The sequence below is a fragment of the Bos mutus genome, chromosome 2, assembly GCF_027580195.1.
Source record: "Bos mutus isolate GX-2022 chromosome 2, NWIPB_WYAK_1.1, whole genome shotgun sequence".
In the NCBI taxonomy this organism is placed as follows: domain Eukaryota; kingdom Metazoa; phylum Chordata; class Mammalia; order Artiodactyla; family Bovidae; genus Bos; species Bos mutus.
Genome location: NC_091618.1, coordinates 129,462,794 through 129,483,209, shown reverse-complemented (window position 1 = coordinate 129,483,209; position 20,416 = coordinate 129,462,794). Strand labels below are relative to the sequence as shown.

At 40.6% G+C, this 20,416-nt stretch overlaps 1 protein-coding gene across 1 annotated transcript in view; it reads right to left on the bottom strand.

The window, feature by feature from the left end:
• ANKAR (ankyrin and armadillo repeat containing) overlaps positions 1–13,204 on the bottom strand; it is a 51,642-nt gene extending 38,438 nt beyond the window's left edge. The window contains exons 1-6 of the mRNA XM_070359485.1: positions 12,604–13,204; positions 6,192–6,629; positions 4,436–4,599; positions 3,734–3,837; positions 2,675–2,855; positions 1,393–1,612 (exon numbers count right to left, since the gene is read on the bottom strand). Coding sequence (XP_070215586.1) covers positions 1,393–1,612; positions 2,675–2,855; positions 3,734–3,837; positions 4,436–4,599; positions 6,192–6,629; positions 12,604–13,204 — 1,708 coding nt within the window. The remainder of the gene's footprint in view (positions 1–1,392; positions 1,613–2,674; positions 2,856–3,733; positions 3,838–4,435; positions 4,600–6,191; positions 6,630–12,603) is intronic.
• Between the last annotated feature and the right edge of the window lie 7,212 nt (positions 13,205–20,416).

Below are 20,416 nucleotides of genomic sequence, written 5' to 3'. Positions count from 1 at the left end.
ATAGAAGTATGATTATTAATACGTAACAGTTTCCCAAATTAGTCAAAACTGACTCATATGAAGGTGAACAAAATGACTATGTTGAGATGCAGGTGACAGGATTACATCAAACAGGACTGAGTGTAACTTCTGGCAGAGCCACCTAGGCGTGGGTATGCGCCTGGTATGCCATCAGACAGACCCAGGAGTGCTGCCTCCCACAGGGCTGGCCCAAATTCACAGGGGACAGCTCTGTGTTGGTGAGGTCATAATACACAGACATTGCTGGTAGTTAGATATTTTCCATATCTCAAGCTCTACTCAGTTCTCAGCAAATGGAAGTCTATGTAATCACAATACGACACAGAAACTTTAATTATGAAAGCTTTTTTTTTTTTTTTTTTTTTTAACATCAAAAACTCTTAAAACACATCTTCAAATAACAGGCCATCTACTACATTTTGACTGGATTTTGCTCTATTTTAACTAAGTTCATTGTCTGCTGAATATTTTAATTAAGTAATAGAAGCATTTTAGTGCCAAAACATTTCAATTATACTGACAGAGTACGAAATCGTTCAACAGTCAAGAGGATTAAAGCAGCACATTTTGTTTTGGTGTGAAAATTTAACACAGCTTCTTAAGACAACATATTAAAATATAAAATCACCATTTCTTACTGCCAATATTGTTGCATCAGACCTTATTTCCCCTCTTCAGTTATGGAGGGCTTCTACTTTCATTTTCGATTGTATTATTTTTATACTGGTTAAATTTATTCCAATGAACATATAAATATGTATGTAATTCTAATAATCAGGAAATTTTGCTTTTTAAAGTTTAAACCAGGTTAGCCTTAAAGGGGTCATTAATCCTAAAATTATGGTTACAGAGGAATGTTTTGTTATTACATATGTTTATGTAGTATGAAGAAACTATTACCTGGTTAAGAACCTGGGATAAGAACAGGGTGTTCTGTCGGGATCTCTAATTATCTCCCTTTTCTCAGAATTTCTACGGAACATCAGTGTATATTAATTATGTCAGTGATTAACAAATACTACCCTGAATTCACCATCATGCCATTCATTCAACAAGTATTTCTCAAGCATCTACCAATGCCAGGTTTTCCTCTGGGCCCCAGGGCACCATGGCAAACAAAGCAAGCCAAATCCTTGCCCTCACGGAGCTTCTATTCAATGAAGGAAACACAGTAAACAGATGAATAATACTATATAAGAGAGCAACAGGTGATACTTAGAAAACTAAAAGGAGCCCCTCTGAGATAAGTAAAACCGAAACAACTGTGCTCTCGTCTCCAATACTAAATTTTAACCTTGTGTTAAAATCAACATGCATTTGTAATGCTGAAGTAAAAGAAAAACATTTCAAGAGATAAAAACGTGATGGCACCTTGGCTAAGTATAATGAAGCGTCTCTGATTGACGTTGAAGTTGGCATTGCACAGCTGACATATGATCGGGACTCTGTTGTGTAGAGCAGCATGATGGAAAATAGCGTAACCTGCCTCGTCCGAAATGTTGATCGTCGAGCTTGAGGTTTTACGGCTAAATGTATGGAAAACAGCATATAATCCTCTTTCAACAGCAGACTTCATACCAAATGGGATACTCTAAAATTATGAGGAAGGTCAGAATTAGTGTTTTCCAAATGCACCTAAAATTTAGTGAAAGGACAAAAAGGACAATGAACTATATTTATGTAATCACATGATTGGTGTTTTATTACAGTAGAATTTTCACAAGATCCATGTGTAAAGTGTCTCACTGGGCAATGAAGTTGTTAGGGCTATAAAGAAACTCTGAGAACTTCAAAAACATTTGGGGGGATTTTTTTTCCTTCTTTTTTTTAAAGGAGAAGTTGTAGATCTTTCTTCTTAGGAGACAATTCATGCAAGGTAGACAAATACCCTTCTGAAATATTTAAAAAGCAAATGGACATCAAATTCCTTCTCTAACTTAAGAGCAGTCTAACTTAGAAGTCCAGAGACTTGAAATATATAGCTACAAGAGTAGTCTTCTTTGCTTTATGTCTCAAAGTGGAGAGGTGAAAATGTCCCATTTTTAGATGTTCTGACTACTCAATATTTTAAAATTAAACTAAGTTTATCAATACTTATCATTTATGGACATTAAAACAAATAAATGCCAATGTGTCCTTTGAAACTGGTGAGCTCACCACTTAATTTATCAGTTTCAAAAGTTGTAAGTCAAGGCATATTGAAACAGAGATGTGATTTAGGATGCCAGGGTTGTTCCTTAGATTTGGTCCCCACAACTGAAGCCTGATTCTGTAATTTACTAGCTGTGTGATTTGGGAAAGACCTCAACTCACTGCATGTCAAATTTCTCATTTGTAAAATAGGATTGATAACAATAGTACTAGTGTCTAGAAAGAGTTTGTTGAAAGAATTTGTAGCAGTGCCTAGCATACAAAATAAGCACTCCATAAATATTAGCCATGATTAAGATTAATCACAATTCCATTCATAAACAGTTTGTTTTGTAACTTGGCCAGAAATGTATAACTCAGAATTTTCAGCTACTAAAATGTAGAATCTTAATTGTATATTAAAGACTTCATTTAACCCATTATTTATCCCTATGATAAAAATTTGAGATACCTACTTATTTATAATTTCTTATACTAAATTATGTGGTAATCACTGAAATACCTTGCATTTCATAGCTTTCTTGAAACCAAATTTTTTCTTAAATTGTTCATGTAATTGAGCATCTGTCAGTGGAAGTCTTTTTAGCCTCAAATTGTTCACTATTTCATTTATGGCTCCCCACCACTGTGTCTTATACAGTTGCTGATAGAAAATTTCAAGTTCAAAACTGATCACGTAGTAGCTGTTAAAAAAAATTTTTTTTTTAAGTTTTTCTGACTGGGAATGCTGGCAAAACTTTTTTATAACAGTTACAATTTTCTATGACAAAAACACCTCCATCCCCATTTAACCATTGTGTTCATTATAAGAATGAATTACCATGTCTAAGGATTATTACACAGAATGTATCAAGGTGTTATTGTCATTTAGACGCTAAGTCATGTCAACCTTTTTGTGACCCCATGGACTGTAGCCATGAGGCTACGGAGGACTGTAGGCGCCTCTGTCCATGGGATTTCCCAGGCAAGAATACTGGGGTAGGTTGCTGTTTCCTTCTCCAGGGGATCTTCTCCATCCATGGAGTGAACCCTAATTTCCTGCATTGGCAGGTGGATTCTTTACCACTGAACCACCAGGGAAACTGTATCAAGGTATACGGAGTCATAAATCTAGTATTTAATACTTTAGAGAGTTTGCAGTCATTCATGGTGGAGAAGGCAATGGCACCCCACTCCAGTACTCTTGCCTGGAAAATCCCATGGACGGAGGCGCCGGGCAGGCTGCAGTCCATGGGGTTGCTGAGAGTCGGACACGACTGAGTGTCTTTACTTTCACTTTTCACTTTCATGCATTGGAGAAGGAAATGGCAACCCACTCCAGTGTTCTTGCCTGGAGAATCCCAGGGACAGGGGAGCCTGGTGGGCTGCCGTCTATGGGGTCGCACAGAGTCGGACGTGACTGGGGTGACTTAACAGCAGCAGCAGCAGTCATTCACGGGGACTGTTATTGTTCTGGGATCTCCATCCTGAAGTTTGAAGTTAGCCTTTTCATTTTGACAGTTTCCTCTTTTCTTCTTTCAACAAGTTGTAAGACTGTGAGCAGTTACTAAAAGTTCCTTACCTTTTTCCATTAAATTTCACAACTGGTATTGAGTAATGTTCTTTGTATCCTGAGTCTTCTGCAAATGTATTAACAGCACAATCCCGTATTTTTTCTAAGTTATTCTAAAATATAAATTATGTTACTAAAAAAACAAGTATAAACAATTGTAAGACTTATTTTAGATGAAATTTTATACATGTAAAGAACACATTTTTAATAAAATATCCCAAGAGACCCTGATAATAACTGAATGTATACAATCCCTAATTTGGATTAGAGGGAAATTTTTTTTTTACAAGAAATATAATATGGAGAAGGTAGAAAAGCAAAGACAATTGAAATGTATTGTGTTTTCCAGATGAAGAACTATTGTTCTCAAACTCTGGAGGATCTCCATTTTAATGCTAATCCTTGAGAAAAAAATGGAAGGATACATAGTTAATGTTCAGGGATTTCTTCTGTACTTGGTTAACTATTCCAGGGCAAATATGGCCTATAAAGTCTGCAGGGATGATAGTTGTGACATTTAACACAGGACCTTACACAGACCTGCACTTAATTCGTGTATGTTATGCAATGTATGAAAGACTAGCGAGCTGTGGAGGTCATCATCTGGAGAGCTGCCTAGGGCCTGCACCAACAGAAACTCCTTCTGGTTGGAGAATAGGATGAAAGAGTTGTGAAATGACGAACAATTTCAGGAACAACAATAATGTAAACCTTAAAATCTTCCGAAGCATTCTCAATTGAAGGGGTGCTGATGTCAAATTCAATTCCTCCATGAATATGAAAATACTGATCCTCTTTGTAGTGAAAATTTTGGCATTTAAAATCTCGTCCATAAATAAATGGAGGCAATTCTCGCTCTGTCTTGACCTTGTCATCTCAAAAAAATGAAAACAAAATTTTGTTTAAAAGTTCAACAATAGAATATAAGCAGTCATATTTTGGAGGTCTCAAATCATTTTTACATAAAGTGAAAAGAATCCATGTGAAATGGAAATCTTCACAATTGTAGTCTATAAAATATATGCTCAATGTATATTTTAAATATTGAAATATATTTATATCATATGTTTCGGGCATTTTTGATAGTTTCCTTGTACAGACATTTCAAAAGAATACTCAAAACATTAATTCACTTATTAATTACTATATGTGAGCTCACAACTAATATTATACCTCCATTATCAATAGAGATTTGAAACTCTGTGCCATGGAGACTCTCTAGTTAAATAAACAAAAGTTACCCAAGCTAGTTAAGGAAGAGAGACATTATAAAGAAAATGTGAGTATCTCTCATATGACAAAAATAATCAGTTCATTTTTCTAGAAAGCTACACATATAACATTTATTTTTAAAAATAATTTTCTAAAATCCTGGCAAGGATTAGTTTATTCAGTATTTTGACTTGTGAGCAGAATATAGTTTCATCAATATAAGGTATATATTATAAGAAATGCAAAAGGTCCAGAAAATTACAAAGAAAAATGTAACACCCACATCTCACCACATGGAAATTAATTATTAACATTTAGTCATATTTGTTTCCAATAATTTAAGTAGTAAGTCATTACAGGTACAGCTAACATCCTCTAAGAGCACATTAGTTCCATACACGAGACACTGCCCCCACCCGCATCCCTGGACAAGATTGTCATGAGTTCATTTTTAAATAGTTTACAGGTATGGATTATAAGCTTCACTATCATAATTCTCATGACACAAATTTTATTAAATGATTTGCAAAATTTCTACTGAAAATCTGCTATCTGAATAGAAAACCTGCTATAAATAAGCCTATATGTTTAACCACCAACGAAAATATGCAATTTGTGTGCTAATCTGGGTGGGAGGAATAGTTTTCTCTGTATTCCTGTCAAATTCCATATAAACATGACCCTATTTCAGCTCTGTCTACTCTTTTGTTATAGGACCAATTACTAAAGCTTTTAATATATTTTCATCTTTTTTTTCAGAAATGTAAGACCATTCATGATCTTTTACTGCCCCATATTAATCTGGATCAATTTCTAATTTTCCTGAAAAACACAATAGGGATGTTGAGCAGAAGTGCACTGAATTTCTCCTGTGCATGAACTATGATATAGCGTCATACTGTCATGGACATAACATATCTCAGAAATCATTTTGTTTTTCAATCATCCTCGTACTTGATAAAGATATGTACCTTGCCTTGCACTATGTGAATACACCAGGCATTTTAAATTATTTTGGAGACATCACATTTTGTTTTGTATTTATTTATATTTTAACTGAAGGAATTGCAGATTGCTTTTTTGTAATTGCTTTACAGAATTTTGTTGTGTTCTGTCAAACCTTAACATGTTTTTCATTTTTAACATGCTATAGCTTGGTTATATGCTTGGATCCACATACTATAAACAGAATTGAGTTTAAACATAAATTCAATATATATCTACATTTTAAATATAATTTGGGCAGTATTCTTACCTGAAAAAGGCTGAAGCAGACCACTTAAATATGGAACTTTCATCTTCTTTTTTAAGCTCAGTAGAAATGGAGTCAGAAAACATATTAATTTTAGGTATCCTATCCCTTTCCTGATTTCTTTTTTCTTCTCCAAGTGTTTTTGAATAATCTTTTTTTGAAGATATAATCTTTGATGTAATCTCTGGTAGGTACAAATATCAAGATTATCCTGATTACATTTTATAGCATTAGTAAGCCAGTAGGCTGTTTCAAATATAAAAACATTTTCACACTGTTGAACTTGTGTGGTGCTGAATGTCATCTTTAGTAGGATATATTCTGCATATTTCATAAATACAGCTTTTTCTTCAGGGCTATTGGGATTATATGTTGGATCTTCATTCATGTCTTCATCATAGATTCCATCAAAGTCTGGATCCTTTGTAATATCAATCAAACCTTCACAGTAAAAACGAAAAATTTAAGATTGTGAAATTTTCATACTTGGCTTCTGGATAAATAGATTGAATACAGTTTCATCTCAAAATTCTACCAAAATGACAGCAAAGGAATAATGAAATACCACTGAAACTGTCAAAGAAGAAAAGCAGACAGATACATGATAACTAAGCAGAGTAAAGAAAGAGAGAAGCTGGTGAAATTGAAAAGAATTGATTTTCATTCTCTTTGAAAGAATAATACAACACCATGGAAAGATAATAACATGTCTCATGTTTAATCAAAGAAAATATGGAAGAACAAAAGAGAAATGTGATCTTCCTTTAAGCAAAGACTCCGCTTCTTACTTGGGCATAAAGTATATTTGTTTATTCAGTTCCTATAACACACATTTCTTCTCCTTGCTGATAACAGAAGCTAAATATATACAATAAATAACTTTCCTACTAACTAATCATAATGAAACAAGAATTAAAACTTAGTTTTATTCTATACTATAAATGACAAATTTATTACATTTTCTTTCCATTTATAATGAAATTGTCATTTTCTTGTTGTCAAATTGTCTTTTTTAAGACAATTTGTCTTAAAGTTGTCTTTTTTAAAGCAACTTTAAAATAGGCTTGAGACAATGGCTTAGAATCATAAAATATCACTTGGTAGAAAATATGGTGCTTGTGTGTAACATACGTGCCTTACAATGTAAATAATACATCAGTGTGCCTCCCCACTTTCTTTTTCCTTTTCTTCTTCCTCAAATCTACATATTTAAAAAGCAAGAATAGGCTTGGATTTTTAAGATGACCACTATGATTCATATCCCTTTTGCAAAAGACTAAGATAAATTATTGAGATGAAGAAGAAACTGAAGTGTTTCTGACAGTTAAAATAGATCTAAATACAAGCTAGAGCATTGCTGATTCCTCTAAAACTTTGTGGCTTGGGTGGATGGGAGTCAAAATGCAGCGAGTCAGTTCTCACCCCAGAGAGGCAGGAAGGCGGAGATATTGGAAGAAGAGGGAATGAAGAGCTCCACAGCCCCTTCCACTTCTCGGACACCAGACTCACTGCCCCCTCAAAGCAGGAGACAGAAGGAAACAGACCAGTCAGAAAGATAATGGCATCTGGGGAGAGGCCCCCCAGCGATTTACTAAAGGAAATCAGTCCTGAATATTCATCGGAAGGACTGATGCTGAAGCTGAAACTCCAATACTTTGGCCACCTGATGTGAAGAGCTGACTCGTTGGAAAAGACCCTGATGCTGGGAAAGATTGAAGGCAGGAGCAGAAGGGGATGACAGAGGATGAGATGGTTGGATGGCATCACCAACTCAACGGACATGGGTTTGGGTGGACTCTGGGAGTTGGTGACGGACAGGGAGGCCTGGCGTGCTGCAATCCATGGAGACTCAAAGAGTCAGACATGACGGAGCGACTGAACTAAAATGAATAAATATCTTTACTTGAATGTCCTAGAGGCACTCCCAAACAAAATCCATTTTTCCTCTCCCCCAAATTTGCTTTTCTTTCATTCCTTATCATAGTTAAAAGCACTATTTATCCATGATTCCTCAAACTAAAAGGGCTTCCCTTGTGGCTCAACTGGTAAAGAGTCTACCTGCAATGCAGGAGACCTGAGTTCGATCCCTGGGTTGGGAAGATCCCCTGGAGAAGGGAAAGGCTACCCACTCCAGTATTCTGGCCTAGAAAATTTCATGGACTATATAGTCCATGGGGTCGCAAAGAGCCGGACACGACTGAGCGACTGAACTGAGCTGAACTGAAGCACTGTAGGGGGCTTCCTGGTGGCTCAGTGGCTTGGTGGATAAGAATCCGCCTGCCAATGCAGGAGACTCAGGCTCGATCCCTGTGTCAGGAAGATCTTGGAAAATTCCATGGCAGAGGAGCCTGGCGGGTCCATGGGGTTGAAGAGTTGGACACAACTTAGTGACTAAATAACAACAAAGCACTGCAGGTGTAATGAGAATTTAAAGACAAAAAAAGACACATTTCTGTGCTCTCAAGTTCTCAAGCACAGATCTATTAAGGAAGACAGAGATGAAGCCAACAATTCCAATAAAAAGTGGTACAATGTGCACAGAGGAGGTGGTGTCTGAATCAAGCACTCAAAAATGAGTAGCAATAACCTGGGAAGGAATGCAGAAGAGTGGGGAGTGGGGTGAGGGATAGAGCATTCCAGACAAAGATCAAGGAATAAAAAAATAACCATTTCACTCTACCAGCTTTGGGTATTAAATAAGGTCCTCAGATCAAGGGACCTGCCCTAATTAGTATCTTTCTCAGCAAACTGGAGAGTAGGACCAGATTTTTGGTGTGCTGCATTCTCTACTACTGTTGCTACTGTTTTCCTAAGGGTGGTGTTTCCTGGTGGTTTTGTGCTATGCAAAGCTCTTAGAGAGCTGAACTTGGTCTTGTCCTCATTGATTCACAAAAGTCTTCCTTCCCCCCAATATTGATGGCTTCCTGCAGAGTTCCTTGGAAATCCGTTTTAGCACAGTTTTTAAGACAATCACATGGTCAGTTGCAAGGTTTGAACCCAGACTCACAGTCAAGAGAGGAGGTGCTCTTTCTCCAACCATGAAAGATGAAATAGCAAGTCTTCCCAGCCTCTTGCCGCTATATAGCAGCAACTATCAGAACTAAACTGGGAGCATGGGGCTAAAGCCAAATTGCCATGAGTCACACTCTATATCAGACACCTTGCGTTCCCTGGCAATCTATATTTCACTCTGGCTCTTATTGCATGGACCAGCTCCACACAGATATAACCTGACCACACCTTGCCTCAGATGCGCCATCTGGCCCTTACTTTTGCCCTGGGGTTTCTCTTCACTGCTGTGTTGGACTCCTGATGGAATCCAGTCAGCCACTCTGATGGATGAACAAATCTGCACACAGAGTTAACTCCCACGTAATCTTTGACCAATGCAGGAGAGGAGCCAGGGAATACATGTTCCCCTCCTCCATCCCTCAGGCTGACAATCCTGAAGTATATTCTGTGTGACTCCACAGGGTCCCAGCCAAACCGTAACTACTTATCTAAGTGGTGAAAGTTCAGCAGCGTATCCTTGGGTTGATGATTCCTCCTTTTCTATGCATTTCCTGTCCCTTGGAGTCATTTTCCATAAACTGCCCTGACTTAAGTCCTCATTTCAGACCCTAATTTGGGGGGCAACCTAGGCTAGTCCACTTTGCACTGGTATGCTGGTACCTGACCCTGTACATCCTTAAGCATGCAGCATAAAAGCTCCCTCTCCTAAGGGTCCAGGTGCCTTTCCCGCAATCTGATGCTTGGCCCTGCAGGATTTCACGGGATGCTCCTGCTGTGGTGGCTGATGGGAACCTGTACCAATCCGTGCTGCCTCACTGAGGTTCCCCCTGCAGACTGCGCCAGCACTCTGGTGTCTGCGTCCTTTACCATCGTTTGCACTATACCGTCCTTACAGTGCCTGGGGCATGCTGATGCTGCCAGGTCTTCAGCAGACTCCTGAACAGTGTGAGGGAGAAGAAAATCTCTATCCACATAAGAGGCACTTCTTTGACTGCTCGGCAGCCAATATTACAAAGTGCTTTGGTGTAACACAGTATTTCTCCCAAGGCACATGGTTGTAGAGTGACAGGATTTGCACGATTTCTAGCCTCATTCATTTTCAGTGAAAAGGGATCATAAGCAGAGAGAGCAGTCAGAAGGCGGTTGCAGTATGTCAGGCTAGAGAACAGGATGTTCTGTATCAGGGTGCTGTAGCTGAGATGAACCAAAGTGGATGATTTTGAGATAGTTTAAAGGGAGGATCATAATAGTCAAGGCATGAATTCTCATCCAGGAAAGAAGAATTAAGTAGAAATATCCAGGACTGATATTTAGCTATATACCAATATGGCTACATTGTTAAAATACTGAAACCTTTGATATTGTTTGGTAAACTGAATTGCTCTAGCCCTGAGCTCTTTGAATGCCACCCTCCTGGGGGACAGTCTAGAAAGCTTCATGATCCAGCAAAGGGTACATATGGCAAGCGGGAGGCCTCTGAGATCTTGTTCCAGCATTATTACTGATGCCTGTTCTAGCTGGCCAGTGCTTATGATTAATTCTGAATATCATCCCTGAAAATGTAGACAATGGAAGACAGACAACTTCAGTCTCTGGGTGCTCCCCAGCTCCACCCACAACTTGATTAGAATGTTTCCATGTGGCTCTGATCCCCTCAACCAGGAGCACCCCTGTGAGGGAGTCCTCATAGAGAGTGGCCTCAGACGTGACCGACAGCTGGATTCAATAGACCAGAAGCTGGGCTGCGAAGTTGCTTGATATAGTTGATTTTATCATCGACTAGGCGGGAGCCCTCTGTCCTTAGATATAAAACAGGGCATGTGCTCCCTCCTGCCCTGCTGATGTCTCTTCCTACGACTGACGCTCTCACACGATGGCCCAGAGGCTCTTGGGACTTTTACATATGAATGGCTGAATCCTCCATGTGTGCCTCTAACTCTCATCATGCTCCAGAATTTGACTTCTATACTGGAAGTTTCCACCTGGGTACCTACCTAGTTTCTACCTAGAATCTAAAGAGGGGCCATTGTTTCTTTACCAGTTAATCTGTCATGTCTGGCCTGTGCTTTGCTTGACACATGCCAGCTTGGAATGCTGGTTCTTTAGTCCTACCTCTTCTCCAACGAGGGCCTCAAAATGATTTTTGTGAAAACAGAAAAAAGGCAAAACCCCAATTTTTGTCGGGATTGTCAAAGCTCTAACATTGTCAAAAGCTGCCATCCACTCCTGCTGATCCTTCATACCCTCCATGGAGCTCAGATCTTCACAGAGCTTCTGTCACCATCTCGATCAAGGAAAGCAAATCATGAAACCTAGTTTTCCAGACATGTCTTGGTCAATGCAAGCAGGCAGAAACATCATCTGACTTGTGCCATGCTCCTTATAGCCTTCCAGTGACTAGTTAGTAGATCACTAGACAATTTCCAGGATAGAAGAGTCATTGACTACTAAAATTATATCCTAGTTTAGTTATATTTTATGTGACCTGAACTAGCCTTGAAGGTCCTAAACTACCAGAAATGATAGAACTTCTGGGTGAATGCTAACAAAAGTTTTTAAGATTTTGACCATGCCATATTCTCATCAACAATGTATCTATAGGATGTTCAAAATATCAGTACCCTTTAAGAGAGAACTACCAGACCAGTCAAGGGAATGCAGAAATTAATGGAATTTACTAGCTATTACTGGCAGTCTTTCACATTACTTCACCCTAATCATCCCAAGATCTGAACAACAAGAAGAGATTTTTAGGTTCCAGTTATGGCTATGATTTTTTAGTAGCCAGTGACCCTTCAGTCCTAGGAGCAGAGGATATAAGCACTTATCCAGTGGCATTCGTGCTGATTCCAGCAACATCACAGACTAATTCTCCCCCAGAGGAGGAGAATTTCTGCCTAAACTCACTACTCTTGGACTCTCCTCTGAACAGAAGTTGATGACCTTGCATGGAAATGAGTCAGATTACCAGACATAGTCAGATTACCAGACAAATGACTCTATTACCGGACATAGAGGGACCATCTCCAAGAGATGGTACTGCTTGCTGGCACACAAAAAGCTTCAGAACCTGAAAAACACCTGGATACCCAACCCATAGCAGGTGAGTCAGGCTGCCTTGTTGTGATCAAGTAAATCTTATTCACATACATTTGAACTTCACAGCAGTCTAGCCACAGATGTAGTAAAAAGCAAACGAACACTTCTGTGGTTCGGGTTCTAACCAAGATTCAAAAGGTGACATTGAAAAAAAAAAGGTTAATTATTGAAAAGATAGATTCTTTGGAATTAAAAAAAAAATCTTTTAAGAAATATGGCTAAAATAAAACCAAATCACATATAAATTACTTTTAATTTCTAAAAGAAGATTCTAATAAAAATAAAACATGTTAAATTCTCTTACCTGCTGAACTAAATTCTGCAAATATATCTCTGTTTGTTTGAGGCTTCCCATCTGGATTAATGTCCATGATGGTACGCCACAATTCAGAAAATCTAGCTCGTTTTTCTTTGGGCATATATATTCCATGCCATAGTGCTTTCAACATGTAGTCAATATTGATCAGAATTTGCCCAATTCTGGTATCAAAATAAGCTGGGGGTAATTGACAAGAAGAACTCTGATCATAATTAGCTTCTAAACTGATTGAAGGAATTTGATTTAAGCAATAAATTCCAACAGCCAATTCTCTTATGATCTGATGGACTTCTCTATAGTCTAAGAGGGCAGTAGGGTCCACAGGAGTTAGTAGGATTGCAGTGGAGAAGCCTACGTTATTCATTTGACTCATAATTCCACATGGCATGTCTAGTTGAGAGCGAACATCTTCTTTGGCAGACAACCAGCTAACTAGTGCAGTAGTTAGCAACTCTTGTACTTCACTCCGATCATATTTTTCAAAAAAAGCAGAAGCATTTCTCTGGACAGCTAAATTTTCCAGGTAAGTTTCTTCATCTTGATTTTGATCAAATCTAGGTGCTCCTTTTTTGGGCAATCTTAACATTTCTAATTAATTCTAGTGTGTCCTTTTTGAAGTTTCTGCAATGAAATGAAAAAGAAAAGACAAGCAATAAAATTTATCATGGCAATGAAGCTGAATTTCTCAAGAAATAAATCTATGCCTTTCATCTTTATGGTTAATTGTTTCATGGTCAACCATTACATAATTGACATACATTATGTTAGTTTCAGGTGTACAACATAGTAATTTAATACTTGTATATATTTTGAAATGATCACCACAAAAAAATCAAGTTAACATCTGTTACCATACATAGTTACAGAATTTTTTTTCTTATGGGAACTTTTAAGATTTACTCTTAGCAATATTCAGATATGCAATATGTTATTATTAACTATAAACATTTGTTTATTTTTGGCTGCTTTGGGTCTTTGTTGCTGCAAGGGCTTCCTCTAGTTGTGACAAGTGGGGGCTAATCTTTGTTGCAATATACGGGCTTCTCAGTTGTGGTGGCTTCTCTTGTTGCAGAGCACAGGCTCTAGGTGCACGGGCTTCAGACGTTGCAGATCACCAGCCCTAGAGTGTGGGCTCAGCATTTGTGGCACAGGGACTCAGTTGCATGTGGAATCTTCCCAGACAAGGCACTGAACCTGTGTCTCCTACATTGGCAGGTGGATTCTTATCCACTGTGCCACCAGGGAAGTCCTGGTGTTATTAACTATTGTTGCCACGCTATACATTACTTCCCCATGACTTATTTATTTTATAACTGAGGTTTGTACCTTTTGACTCCCTTCACCCATTTTGCCCACCTCACCCTCTGCCTCTGGCAACCACCAAACTGTTCTCTGTATCTATGCTACGGTTTGTTTTTTGTTTGTTTTGAGATTCCACATTAAGCAAGATTATATAGTATTTGTCTTTCTCTGTCAGACTTATTTCACTTAGTAATGCCTTGAAGGGCCATCTGTGTTGCCACAAATGGCAAGATTTCATTCTTTTTTTATGGCTAAACAATATTTCATTGTGTATGTGTAAATAAATGCTCCACTTTCTTTATCCATTAATCTATCAATAGGTTGTTTTTATATCTTGGCTGTTGTAAATAATGCTGTAATAAATATGGAGGTCTATATATCTTTTGGAGTTAGTGTTTTCATTTTCATTGAATAAATACACATAAGTGGAATTACTGGATGATATAGTTGTTCTATGGGCTTCCCTGGTGGCTTAGACAGTAAAGAATTTGCCTGCAGTGTGGGAGACCTGGCTTTGATCCCTGGGTCAGGAAGATCCCCTGGAGAAGGGAATGGCAACCCACTCCAGTACTCTTGTCTGGAGAGTTTCATGGACAGAGGAGCCTGCTGGTAGACAGTCCATGTGGTCACAGAGTCAGACACGATTGAGCAACTAACACTTTCATGGTAGTTCTAATATATTTTTCAGGCTTAAACTAATTGCAGCATAAGAAAGTTGAAATCTGAGTTAAACTTGTAGAAGTTTTAACATTAATCATAATATGCTTTTCAAAAGAGGTAAAAAGATACGAAGAAGTATATCGAAAAGAAACACGTTTATATATAAGAAGATACTGCTGCATACCTATTCTTTTGTTGTTGTTGTAGAGGCATTTTCACAAGGTCAATTTTTTCAGGGTTTTTGTTTTATTTTCTTAAAGCAAGAAAACAAACACTTGCTTTAAAAAAAAAAAGCGAAGGCAAGAAATACTTCCTTAACGTTGTATCTCTGTTCAATAGAAATGGGATTCTATGCTGCTGCTGCTGCTGCTAAGTCGCTTCAGTCGTGTCCGACTCTGCGACCCCAGAGACGGCAACCCACCAAGCTCCCCCGTTCCTGGGATTCTCCAGGCAGGAACACTGGAGTGGGTTGCCATTTCCTTCTCCAATGCATGAAAGTGAAAAGTGAAAGTGAAGTCGCTCAGTCGTGTCCGACTCTTAGCGACCCCATGGACTGCAGCCCACCATGGGATTTTCCAGGCAAGAGTACTGGAGTGGGGTGCCGTTGCCTTCTCCAGGGATTCTATGCAGTGCCTCTCTATTTCTGGAATAATAACCTAACTACTGTTTACTGAGCATCTATTTACCCAGCACTTTATACACAAAATTTTTCATTTAACTGGCCTCTCTGTACAACGATTCTCAAAATCTAGGCTGTGTTGAAATCACCCGGGGCTTGTTCCGGCAGACTGCTGGATCCTACTCTAGAGATTCTGAGTGGGGTAGGAGTGGGGCCAGAGGATTTCCATTTCTGAAAAAGTCAGATGCTGCTGGTTCTGGCAGGATACTTGGTGAACCCAGTTCCGCGACAGGCGTTGGGAGCCCAACTCCACAGAGACAGAAACCAGGCTAGAATAGAGGATGCGCCGGAGGTTTCACACCTTCAGAATCAGAACAAACTGATTCCTCAAGTCAGGTCCAAGCCCTGTGCCCACACAGACACGGGAAAGGGAAAGGACAGGGCAAAGGAAGAAACCTGCTCTGAGATGACAGTTTATCTAGGAAAAGAAAACGTCATCCACACCGGCTCCCAGAGTACTCCCGGGGTCAGGGACGGTAGTCTTCTCCAAGGGTCTCTAGCCTGGACCCGAATTCACCGTCTGGAATCCCGAGTGACCGAGGGCGAGGGGAGGACTGGGCGGGACTCTCCTGAGCAGAGGCCTGGGAGGCCCGCTTCCCCCGCGGGGTCCTGGGAGCCCTCGGCCTCGCCTGCGGTCCTGCCACCCGCGCGGGCAGCAGCCGTTAGTCCTCGGGCTTGGGGCCGCTGGCCCGGCGCCTCCGCGAGAGGGCGCTCCTATACACCCGTGAGAGGGGCCTCGCCCAGAGGCCGCAGGCGCCCATCCCGGCTAAGATTCGTCCCTCACCACCACCCCTCGCACCACCCCTTTACAACTCAATGTGGACTTGGGCTTAGGAAGTCAAGTGGGCCTTAGGAAGCATCACTAAGAACAAAGCTAGTGGAGATGATGGAATTCCAGTTGAGCTATTTCAAATCCTGAAAGATGATGCTGTGAAAGTGCTGCACTCAATATGCCAGCAAATTTGGAAAACTCAGCAGCGGCCACAGGCCTGGAAAAGATCAGTTTTCATTATAATCCCAAAGAAAGGCAATGCCAAAGATTGTTCAAACTACTGCACAATTGCACTCATCTCACACGCTAGCAAAGTAATGCTCAAAATTCTCCAAGTGAGGCTTCACCAGTATGTGAACTGTGAGCTTCCAAATGTTCAAGCTGGATTTAGAAAAGGCAGAGGAACCAGAGGTCAAATTGCCAACATCCGTAGGGTCATAGAAAAAGCAAGAGAGTTCCAGAAAAAAAACATCTGCTTTATTGACTATGCCAAAGACTTTGTGTGGATCACAACAAACTGTGGACAGTTCTTAGAGAGTTGGGAATACCAGACCACCTTACCTGCCTCCTGAGAAATCTGTATGCAGGTCAAGAAGCAATAGTTAGAACCAGACATGGAACAACAGACTGGTTCCAAATCGGGAAAGGAGTACATCAAGGCTGTATATTTTCACCCTGTTTATTTAACTTCTATGCAGAGTACATCATGTGAAATGCTGGGCTGGATGAAGCACAAGCTGGAATCAAGATTGCTGGGAAAAATATCAATAACCTCAGATATGCAGATGACACCACCCTTATGGCAGAAAGTGAAGAGGAACTAGAGAACCTCTTGATGAAAGTGAAAGAGGAGAGTGAGAAAGTTGGCTTAAAACTCAACATTCAAAAAATGAAGATCATGGCATCTGGTCCCATCAGTTCATGGCAAATATATGGGGAAACAGTAAGAGACTTTATTTTCTTGGGCTCCAAAATCACTGCAGATGGTGACTGCAGCCATGAAATTAAAAGATGCTTGCTCCTTGGAATAAAGCTATGACAAACCTACTGCTGCTGCTGCTCACATCCATACATGACTACTAGAAAAATCACAGCTTTGACTAGATGGATCTTTGTTGGCAAAGTAATGTCTCTGCTTTTTAATATGACAAACCTAGACACCATATTAAAAAGCAGAGACATTACTTTGCCAACAAAGATCCATCTAGTCAAAGCTATGATTTTTCTAGTAGTCATGTATGGATGTGAGAGTTGCACCATAAAGAAAGCTGAGCACCAAAGAATTGATGCTTTTTAACTGTGGTGTTGGAGAGTCCCTTGGATTGCAAGGAGATCCAACCAGTCAATCCTAAAGGAAATCAGTCCTGAATATTCACTGAGAGGACTGATGCTGAAGCTGAATCTCCAATAATTTGGCCACCTGATGCGAAGAGCTGACTCATTTGAAAATACCCTGATGCTGGGAAAGATTGAAGGGAGGAGGAGAAGGGGATGACAGAGGATGAGATGGTTGGATGGCATCACCAATTTGGATTGGACATGAGTTTGAGCAAGTTCCAGGAGTTGGTGATGGACAGGGAAGCCTGGCATGCTGCAGTCCATGGGGTTGCAAAGAGTCGGACACGACTGAGCAGCTAAGCACACAACACTCAGCCCAAGTCCAGTTCAGTTCAGTTACTGAGTCATCTCTGACTCTTTGTGACTCCATGGACTGTAGCTTGTAAGGCTCCTCTGTCCATGGAATTCTCTAGGCAAGAATAGTGGAGTGGGTTGCCATGCTCTCCTCCAGGGGATATTCCCAACCCAGGGATTGAACCCAGGTCTTCCTCATTGCAGGTAGATCCTTTACCATCTGAGCCACCAGGGAAGCCCAAGAATACTGGAGTGGGTAGCCTATTCCTTCTCCAGGGGATTTTCCCGACCTAGGAATCTAACCTGGGTCTCCTGCATTGTAGGTGGATTCTTCACCAGGTGAGCCACCATCTCTATCATTTCTTACTTTGACAATTTGTCTCCGAGGAAGCACAGAAGCAGAGGTGGCGTTGGCAAGGCGCCAGGCTCTGAGGTAGTCCTGAAATGGAATCCCTCCTCTACCATCATTCTTTCCTTCAATGAACACTTATAGAACGCTGGTTATGAGTTAGGCACTGGAGACCCTGGAAAAGGCAGATGTAAAGCCCCAAGGTTAGTTCCTCCAGTAAGCATACAGCTGTATTTAAACAATGCCATAAGTGTATGGTGTAATAATAGCACGTGAAGGAATGCTAAGACCAGGGCTGGGAAAGGCTGCCCCGAGGAAGTGATCTTTTAAGCTGAGCCTGATAAAGATCTATCCACGCAGAGAGTTCAGAAGTAGATTTCTGAGGATAGGAAACAATAGGTGACGAGCAACTGAGCTGAGAAAAAAGTTGAACTTTTGAGCAATGGAACAAAACTCTGTATGGACAACATGAAAGATGTGGACACAAAAATATGATGAGGGCTAGACTACACAGGCTATTTAAAGATTTTGAACTTTATCCCAAGAGTCTGGGCTCGATTTGTGGCAGTAGAGGGTAGGTACAGGCTTGAGTAGGGGCGTTTGAGAAGTAAGGAGAGACGATTGGTAACAGATCGAGTAGTGGGAGAGTTTAAAAAGAAGGTGGTCGTGTAGCGACAACTGTTTGTCAGACATGCAGGATCAGGGCAAGATTAAGAGTTCAGTTTTACCCATGAGAGAACCAAGCAGAGATGTCAGATGTGCCTTAGATGCAAAATTGGAGTCGCTCAGTTGTGTCCGACTCTTTGCGACCCCGTGGACTGCAGCCCACCAGGCTCCTCTATCCATGGGATTCTCCAGGGAAGAATACTGGAGTGGGTTGCCATTTCCTTCTCCAGGGGATCTTCCTGACCCAGGGATTAAACCCAGGTCTCCCGCTTTGCGGGCAGAGACTTTAACTTCTGAGCCACCGGGGAAGCTCAAAGATCTGAGTTAAAAGCAGCAGCTTGGGTTAGATGAATACACTTGGGCTGGCTTAGGGTAAATGAAGCCAGGGAAATGGCTGGAATCGCCATGAAAGAGAATAGAGACTTGAGAACCCAGGATGGAGACCTGAGGGATTTAATTATTTAAAGGTCACGTGGAGAGGGTGGAGGCAGGAAAGAATACCAACAGCGAGCAGCCAGGAGAGCAGAAAGCCAAGTCTGGTCATACAAGCCAAGAGAAGAGACTGGCCAACTTCACCGGATGCTGCTCTAGGTCAAGGGAGATGAGAACCCAAGCTTTTCACTGAATTTAGCAACAGAGGGGGTTTTGGTGGGAGAAGGAAATGGCAACCCAGTCCAGTGTTCTTGCCTGGGGTCCCGTGGACGGAGGAGCCTGGTGGGCTGCTGTCTGTGGGGTTGCACAGAGTCGGACACGGCGATGTAGCACACACGCGTGCATTGGAGAAGGAAATGGCAATCCACTCCAGTGTTCTTGCCTGGAGAATCCCAGGGACGGCGGAGCCTGGTGGGCTGCTGTCTATGGGGTTGCACAGAGTCGGACACGACTGAAGTGACTTAGCAGCAGCAGCAGCAGCAGGGTTTTGGTTAACTGTTTGAAGGTAGAATTTCTTAGTCCAACCATGTCATTATTTTAGCTGCTGTGGTGGTAGTATTAGTAAATTTGTTATTGCTTTCCCAGGGCAAGGGATGTCAAATCACTGTCTTCTTTAGGAGTTGCATGTTTGCACTTATGAAGTATGAGTAATGTAAATTTCTCTACCTAAAAGGTTTTGTTCAGGTACCCAGATGGTTTGTTTTACTTGGGATCTTGGGAAAAGTCTTTTGCTTTGTTTGAAGGATTAACAGAATTTCATTCCAGTTTATGGGATTAAGTATCAAAAAAGTTGTAAAAAATCAGGCCCTCTGGGGACAGAACAAAAACCACAAAAAAACCCCACAAAAAACATGCACACAGAGTATCCTGCCAGAACAAGTGAACTAGAGATTCCCTTTAGAGATTCAGTTGATTAAATTAATACACATAAAATTCAGACTAGTGCCTGGCTTGTCTTTAGTATTGAACTATATTGTTATAAAAATCATTACATTCAACTCTGGGGTGCAGGGCAAACCTCAAGTTTATCTACTCCCATTAGGAGCATCAATTTAATGCTCAGGACCACGAAGTCATCCAGTTGAAAGCTATTCAGGTAACACCTAAATCTGGTTTGAACACTGCATTTGACGGGAAATAAATTCAGGGCGTGTGAAAATCTGGACACATGCTTGTGGTAAGTTGCTTCAGTTGTGTCCAACTGTGTGACTCTCTGGACTGTAGCCCACCAGGCTCCTCTGTGCATGGGATTCTCCAGGCAAGAATACTGGAGTGGGTTGCCATGCCTTCCTCCAGGGGATCTCCC